Source organism: Haemaphysalis longicornis, unplaced genomic scaffold, assembly GCF_048455015.1.
Source record: "Haemaphysalis longicornis isolate Haplotype H1 unplaced genomic scaffold, Haemaphysalis longicornis Haplotype H1 scaffold_13, whole genome shotgun sequence".
Classification (NCBI taxonomy): domain Eukaryota; kingdom Metazoa; phylum Arthropoda; class Arachnida; order Ixodida; family Ixodidae; genus Haemaphysalis; species Haemaphysalis longicornis.
This window is the reverse complement of record NW_027526233.1, coordinates 14,763,554-14,772,025: the sequence shown is the minus strand read 5'-3', so window position 1 is coordinate 14,772,025 and position 8,472 is coordinate 14,763,554. Positions and strand designations below refer to the sequence as shown.

The 8,472-nt window shown below is 47.2% G+C and overlaps 1 protein-coding gene across 4 annotated transcripts in view; it reads left to right on the top strand.

The window, feature by feature from the left end:
- The first annotated feature begins 698 nt into the window (after window positions 1–698).
- LOC144164252 (REST corepressor 3-like) overlaps window positions 699–8,472 on the top strand; it is a 73,038-nt gene continuing 65,264 nt past the window's right edge. Inside the window, exons 1-3 of one of the 4 annotated variants that reach the window (XM_077694768.1) lie at window positions 699–1,025; window positions 1,878–1,940; window positions 4,843–4,917. In XM_077694768.1, the coding sequence (XP_077550894.1) occupies window positions 914–1,025; window positions 1,878–1,940; window positions 4,843–4,917 (250 nt within the window). In that variant the 5' untranslated portion in view covers window positions 699–913. Of the gene's footprint in view, window positions 1,026–1,149; window positions 1,469–1,877; window positions 1,941–4,842; window positions 4,918–8,472 lie in introns of those variants that run through there. The other 3 variants (XM_077694769.1, XM_077694765.1, XM_077694767.1) reach the window with 3 other exon arrangements.

Here is an 8,472-nt window from a genome sequence, read left to right as displayed (position 1 = left end):
GCACGTAGATTCTGTGCCAGCAGGTTGCGATTTTTATTACGTCTCCTTCTAAAAGCAAATGAAGGTCGGCGAATTTTTTTGCCGCCAAGGCGGTTAACGCTGACAACACCACCGGACAACCGAGCTTTCTGCAGCTTCGTTTTGACTGCAAAAGCGTGCTAGTTGATGCAGGGTAACTTTTGCCCGCAGTGAATTGAGGAACTGCTATCAAATAGCGCATTACATTCGTCAACAGCACATTCGTTTTCATTTCGAGAAATGAAGCTTTGGACAGCGCCAGCTCGGCGGAAGGCTACACTGCGTTAGTCGGTTTTCTACGGAGCGTCGGAGATACTAACCGCCTCCTGCAGTCTCAATTTTTATTGCTACATTTCAGTTATGGAACAATTATTTATAGTAAAACTGAAGTAATATAAGGCAAAAAGTACCAAATATAAGCTGTATTACTATAATTTACGCTTTCAAATGAGTTACCATTTAAAAGCAGTGCCCAAAAATCGGCGATTTGAGGTGTGGTAGTAGCACAACCGTCTCCGTAGATTGTATCATACTAAAAGGTTCACGCAGTAAAGTTCAAAACACTTATGTTTTACAAATAAAAAGCAAAGTATAGTGTAAAATTGAAGTTAAAAGGCGTTTGTTTTCTTGTCAAACTAAATTAATTTGACTATTTGCTTGGACTATGTTTTTGCGCGCAGGGGCCCTAATGCGCGTCGGTGGAGCACTTTTCTCTAACAGCTAGCAGTTCCACTGGTTCCACTTCGGCGAGTGTCGCGCACTGCCTCTCGTAGGGAGTAAAAAATCGCGACATTTGCCGTCGCAGCCTGTTGCCCAAGTCTTGTATTTTTTTTCCCCTCGCGGCACGAGTCGAGATCCCCATCGGCGGCAGTTCGCGCCTTCTTGCAGGCGAAGCATGGTACTCGCCGACCGCAACGACGAGTCGCGCATCGGCCGCCGATCGCACACCTCGAGCCCGAACGGACACCTCACCGACGAGGGCAGCGCTACCGACGAGTCCGAACAAGGTAACCGCGAAGTTCCGCAAACTTTGAGCGACGGCGCTTTTTCAAAAAATTGCGCAGCGCGCGGCGTCATCTTCCTTCTCTTTTTCGCAGCACCGACTGACCTCCCGTGCCTCTCAGTCGCACTGCTACTCTGCGTACCCCTGCGTACTCCCCCGCCGCGCGTTTGAGAAATGTCGCTTTTCCCGTCTCGGCCGAGTGAATGTTTCATTGGAACGTCTCGTATTTATTCGCTCACTATCCGTGCCTGCGCTACGGGTGGAGGAGATTAATTTTTTCGGCGGTGTCTGCTTGCGCGAGCGCCACCGTAGCCAAACCCTGTGCCTCTCGCCCTGACGCGCGCGCTGAAGCAGTTCACGTCTTGGGCGATACTTTTCTGCTACGGAGTTTGAGGATGCTGTCCAAGTCCAGCGCTCCGGGAACTCGAGAGACGGAAAAGAAAGACGGCATGCATTTCATTGCTCTTTTATTTTTAGTTTTTTAGTTCGACTAGTGTAGTGCACGTCTTCCGGCCGATCTCGTTAGCTACGGAGGGAGATGAACTGGGGGAAATAATTTGATGCCTTCCCGGAGTTAACTGTTCGCGTTTTGAATTGACGCGAGTTTCTTTTTATTGGCCCGCCTGTGTGCGCTGATTTTTTGACCTTGCCCGTGAACACACCTTGTTTCAATGCTTGCGTATACGTAGGGCGCGAGTGTATCGGAGTTTTGCTGTTGTTTCTTGCGTTCGTTCTCTCAGTGTTCTGATTTCTCCCGTCATTTGGACGCATCGAAGCTTGATGGGCCGCAATTAAGTGCGAGTGGTTCACGCCTTCTCCTCCCCCCCGTTTTCTTTTCTCCTCTTCGTTTCTTCAGACCATGGAATGCGCGTTGGCCACGACTTCCAAGCCGTCATCCCTGAAATCATCTCCGCGACGGGTGAGTTTCATCTCCGGGTCGCCGTTCTTGGCTGCAAGAAGCAGCAGCGGCGATTTAATTCTGCGAACAGAGCGACTACGACCTGTGGCTGGCTGTTCTGCCATTAGTTGTGTTGACTTCTATAGCATGCTGTCCTATGGTGGCTATGCACGCACTAATGCTTTACAGGGGTTTAACTCGGTAGAACCACCTTCGGTAAGCTCATTCAGGTCCATTCCAGCCACCAAAGATGGTTATTTCTTCTTATACCCGTGCCACACGTACATGAAAAATGACATTAAGGGTTTAAGGCCTTAAGGTAACGAAATGACATTAATTGGGTGGGCCGTGCTACATGCAAAACACAAAGGCATTAAATGTGCTAGGCATGATGGTGATCATGACCGAAAAGAGAAATTCACTCATATTGTGGAAGTTTTGAACGTAGCGAAAAAAGTGTTACAAGGGTTAAAAATCTTTTTTTGTGAAAGAAAATGTTATGAGAAATAGTGTTTTCTTAAAAATGGTGTGAGCCGTTTGTAATAGCGGTTTCAGCAGCTGCCGTTGCCTGCCAGCGGCAGCCAAAACTGAAAACGATGGTGCGCCTTTTGACACTGTTTTAGTGAACTTTGTCTTTATAAAACTTGGCCACCAAGAGTGCACAAAAAATCGTGTTATTTCGAAGTCCAGCTACGTTTCAGCGTCGACACCCTGGTGTCGAGAGATTTCTCGGTTTCATTTGGTGCTCATCGTGTTCGAGAGCGGGCAGATTTAAGGCCTTTGTGAAGGTGAAATGAGTTGTGCGGTAATCCTTTAACCAAAAATGGAACTAGAGCGAATGGCATTGGATTTTTGCGTGTAGCAGCGAATTAATGGCACCGAAACTTCAGGCATCAAGCACTTAATGTCATTTTTCGTGTACGCCCAAAAAATGCCCTCCAAAAAATATTACCCAAAAAATGCGAGAAATACTGACAGGATTTCAAATTTCACGCTACAGTGGCGTTATATGGGCAAGCTATGAAAACACTTTCATCACGAAATTAACTGCATGCTAGCATTCAAGTGATAGGATGACCAAATAGATCTAGGCGTCCCCCTATTATGTGTCTTTGTGGCTGGGACTGGTCGCCACTGCCTCAGCTGTTTTCCTTCATACCTCCATTATTTGTTTGAAGTTTGCAATGAAAGTGGCATCATTGTGTTGGGATAACAGGGTCTGTATAATGAATCAAACTTGTATTTTGTGTTCGGGGGTCCCTTAATGACTCGGAATAAAGGGTGAAAAAATATCCGCACAGATTCTGTCGCGGATATCAAAGCCCCACGTGTCAATGGCCCGTGGCTTGCCTGGAAAGAGTTCATTCTGACCTTGTTTCTAGGAAGGAGGCCTTGAAATAAACGTCTTTTGTGTTTTTCTTTATACACATTCTTGGTCGGTGCCAGTTTTAACTGTTGGAAGAAGGCCTTGGGCGAGACATTTTCACAGTTGGGCTGAGTTTTGTTGCATCGTAGGACCAATTGTGAGGCGACGTTTCCGTCTGAGTCTATGGTAAGGCCGTTTATGCCTGTTTCCTTTTTTAAGCAAAGCTTATATGTCATGCAAGGGGTGGCCAGGTGTGGTACCGATGGCTTGTGCGTCGCACCAACATTGGTGTACACCTGTGGAGCCAGCTTAGCTCTGGGGAGATTGGTGACGCTGCGACGGAGCCGCTCGATAAATATACACGTGTCACATAACGCGTATACCGTGTGTGTGTCACTGAAGCAGCAGTAAGCATGATAATCAAGGTAATCCTAGACAACCCGGAATGGTAAGAGTAACCAGCTGAACCTTAGCTCACGCTACGTATATCCTGCCATAGCCCAGCTGAGCCACTGCTAATTTTTTATAGCTCCCGAGGTTGTACATGTGTTTAATGTGTGAGGCATCCTACGGCGTCGTAGTGTGTGTGCTATTAGCGCGCGGTCACTACCAAAGTTGGAAGCCGGTCAGAGTGTGACTTGGACCTTGAGTTTACGCAGCTGATCACTTGGATATGTATTTAGAGTAGGTTAATTATCCTTAACAGGGATCGTTTTCAAGAACAGTGGAGTTGTAATAAAGGTGTGTATGAGGGTATGTATGCATACCTGCCAGGTTTCCCGAATTTTCATGGTTTTGTACGATTGTACGACCGAAACAAAAATCTCCCGAAAATGCACCCGTCTTTGGCTTAATCCTTTTCCCAGTATGGCCACAATGCGCCGGAGGTATACCTGACAATCCAACCCGACACCATTTGGCATCGTTATCAGTGAAGTGCTTAAAAAGCGTAGTCGGCCATGCGCAGATGGTGAACCTGTTCGTCCCATTGTTAGTTTACTGTTTATAGAAACGCAGCGCCGCCGCAACTTTCATTTACGCACGAGCACGGCCATTCTGAAGGTTTGGCAAGTCTCCAGTGGTGTAGCATGTTGTTAGTTTAGACAAAACAACAAAACAGTTCAGTTCCTGCTGTTTTGTATTGTGCTTACAGTATGTACTATTTCCAGGACGTTCTGAAAAGGGCGGCGTTAGCAATGTCGGACATTTAAGTGGTGTACCTTGTTGGTAGTTTGGGCGAAGAAACAGTTCATTTCTTGCTATCTTGTAAGTAAATAAAAAAATGTGTGTAAAGTTACCCATTCTGTTGTTGCATTCTGTTGCTGCTGTCCCCCCCCCCCCCCCCCGGTAAGATCTCCCTAATGCCATCCCGGAAAATCTGGCAGGTATGTGTATGGTCTTTCTCGTCAATGCTCGAGAGGGAGAAAATGCTCGTACGTTTCACCTACAGCCCGTGTCATGTCTTTGTTGTGGGCTGTAAAGCACTTCTCTGGTCATCTCCACCTTCCCAGAGTGGAATGGCCGGTGATGTTCTCTGTTTTTTGACCGTGATTCCAGAGCCATGTCCAGAGTTTGCCCCTGAGCGTGCGCTTCTTGTGTGGTCGCCATGTGCTGAGATCGAGGACGGAAAACGTGAGTATTTAAGAAAAAAAAAAAACTGGTTTTTGGAGTGGCGTTCGCGATTGTTTACGACTTATTGGTGGATCTTTTGGATGGTGGGTGGGTGGCTCGGTGAACGGCAGCGTCTTTCGCAAGTGGGGGAGAAAACAGCGTGGTGGCTGAATAAGATGTAGTGTAGGGAACAACTTGGCTCTGCTTCTAACCCGAGTTAGGCTCATTTCATTTGGGTGGTCTAGCCTCCTCCTACTGCCTACGTTGGCTTTTTTTTTTGTTTTGTTATCTACGATCACAACTGACTTCACTCGATACCTGCTTGGTGGTTTTTAAATTGAGCCAGCTGTCATGCGTTCCGTGAGTCCTGTTCTTTTAATGTGTACTACTTAATGCAGAGAAAGGGGATTGGCCGAAGAAGAACGTGGCATTGTCTGGCTTTGAAGAACGGGCATTCGCATGGGGCAGAGAGTGTATATGCATGCAGGCCGATCCCCATTTTGCCTCCAAATAGTATCCAGCAAAAAGGATCCGCACTCGGAGCTACAGAAATGTTACTGGAATTGGCATTAGTAGAGTAGAGTACCAACTAATCCCATTCCGTGCTTCTTGGCAAAAGAGACAGTGTTGCCCAACCTAGAATATGGTATCACATCATTAAAAAGAGTTTTGTTTTAAAGGGACCCTGCAGCACTTACCATCGGCTACTCGGAATGTACTTTGAGGTAAAGTCTATTGTCCCAGCAATCTCCTCCCGCAAGAATTATGGAAAACCGTTCACTATCTCCGAAACTACGCGTGATGATAAATTGCGCGTAATTGTTCCCTCTCAATTTGACTGCGGACAATGCGACGAAAGTGGCACGCTCTCTCCCGGAGAAGAGTGTGGCCCACGAAGTCTTCTCCGGCGGCCTTCGATATATGACAGGCCGGGGAGTTTTCCTCTCTTCTACGAAACGTGGAGGAGTGTATTTCCGGTTTGGTGCCCCAAAAAAGCAGACATGGCTGCCTGCTCGCAAGCACGCGCTCGGGCTGGTAGGGTGTTTTTGAAGCAATAAAGTGGTCTGGTTGAGAGGGAAGTATTGAGCTCATCACTCAAACTCCGCGCGCACTCGCAGCACAAAAGAAACGCCAAAACTGTGCGTACAGGCTCAGGCATAGAAGTGGTTCGTACACAGCACCGACGATGGCGGATCGTCACAGGAAATGTGAGAAATAACCCGAGAAGCTGACCGGCGACAGCCAATAGGACAGCCATGGCCCAAATGACGTCGTTTAGGCCATGCCAGGGGTGCATAGTGAGGAGAACTAAAGAGAGCGCGGTTGGTTTTTCCGCGTCTTTCACGGCGATTTGCGCGCTCACCGCTTCACGTGCACGTCTAATATTTGGCTCAGGTATTCCTGGCAGTGTAATCTAAACGTCGCGCAGGTTTACTTGCACTGCTCAAAGAGTGCTGCAGGGTCCCTTTAAGTCACCTTGAATGGACTGTTCTTGGTGAACCGTCCACTCTTGCACCCTTGCGCTTTGGCCCTGGCTTGTTGCGTGACAGGCATTTCAGCCCAAAGCTTGACGTTACTTAATTAAAGACTTCAAGGAAGATACGTCTTAAGTCTTGTGTGGCGACCATGCAGTACAGGGTTAACCATTGACGTCAAACTGCGAAGTCTGTGACGTCGGCGTAGGAAAATGTGGACTCAGGTGGAAAAGTTTCGACACAGTAAAAACACCACCTGTTGACGGCCCGGGCATGCATCTCAGTGGAGTTCGCTGTTTCTTGGCCGACCCACGATTTTTGTATTGTACGTGGGCATTTATGCGTAAAGTGTGCTTGTGAACATAGCAACATGTGGGTATATGGTCTTCGCTGTTACCGTGAACCCTTTCAGCATTTCGTACACTGAAAAGCATCGCTTCGCTTCCAGAAAAAATAAGCTCCAGTTTTTGTCCATCTTTTGTTGAGATTCGTGGCGTGCAGAGCTCTGAAAAGCATAAGCATTAACCAGTAACCTGTTGTCAATTCCGCCTTACTTTGATTTTATTCTCTTTGATTATTTCCATCAGGGTTTGAAGCTGTGTTTGACTTTGGTGTATTTCATTTTCCACTTAATTCAGCCAGATTTTAGGCAGCCATGCTAGTAGGGTCAGAACTAACCAAGTGCTTGGGGTCATGTGAAGTTAAATGGGGAATCTAGCAGGCAGCAATCTTTGAGAGTTGTGGTTAAAACTGTGCCCGTGGTGGGCTCTTATCTTGTGTGGGGTGCAACGAAAGTGGGATTTAGGAGTGAGCGAACCGTTTTGTTAAAACGAGTGGGCTTTAGGTAAAAGCGGAAGGGCTTACACAGTGGGCACCACCAGATTACCAAAAAAAAATGCGCATTATTTCACAGAGGTGAGGGTGAGGGGTACTGCTGGAGTGGGGGGGAGCATCAGTTGATTATTACTGGTTATTTCGTTTTAACTTATTTTTCAGTAAGTTTGGCCGCCACTTAGGGGTAAACCAATTGTAAGTGTCAGCTGAACGAGCATGACACTAAGCAAAGGTTTTCGTCAGTGTACCTACTTCGCACTCTTGCTCTGTGCACCCTGTGGTGCTGCCGTGCTCGTCACTGGCACAGCCAGGATTATATTTCGGGGGGGAGGCAGCGGGAAAATATAAAAGGGCAAAAGAAAACGGAGCCTGCGCCGGATTCCCGAACAATGTAGTGCATTATTTTTCTTCACGCAGTGTCACCGAAATAGGATGCCTAGTGAACCCACTAGCCACTGTGCCTAGTGTGTTCACTGATCTAGCTGCTCCTATTACCGGCAGTCGACCAAATGTCTCCCTGCACTCTTGCCAGGGCATTGGGAGTGCCAGTGAAGCAACTGGGAACAGGGTGCGGTCGAAATGACGCTTTCCCACCCTAGTTTTCTCAGTTAAAAAATTCGCGAAATCGGAGTGACAGAAATGCAGAATGTGGGCTATGCATCCTGGATTTTGTATGTGTTTATTTTTTATTTGAAGTGCTGACCATCAGCGCAAGGGCCTTCTCGGGTGAAGCACTCGGTACACGAATATAAGGCGTACAACAGACAACGTGAGAAAGGAAATAATTAAAAAAGAAAGGGTAAGAATAAATGTGTAAATATATACAGAGAATGAGAGTCATCAATGAGGCGAAGGCATTGTCTGAACAAAAAGAGCTCGGAGGTCGTGTGAAGGTAATCTGTTGAGGTAATTTGCTCATGTCTGCCACTCAAGTTCTGTGGTCCTTTGAAGGCCTGTAACCACAACGCCTGGGGCAGTAACATGTGCTCTTGCATTTGAAACAGATCTTAAATGTACGCAACGAGAAGGGTGAGGTTATTTCTGTATTAGTCTGTATTTTTAAGGACGGCTGCTCAGGCAAGAGACATTAACAAGAGACACCGGACATCATTATACAGACGTCTATGGCGGGACTTGTGGGTGGACTCAGTGCGAGGGGAGTTGTCCTCTCAAAACCCAAGAACCACCACGAAACCTGCAGTCCAGACAGCAGTTTGGCCACTGAGTGGGCCACTGAGTGGTCCACTCACAACCAGCGGTTAAGACT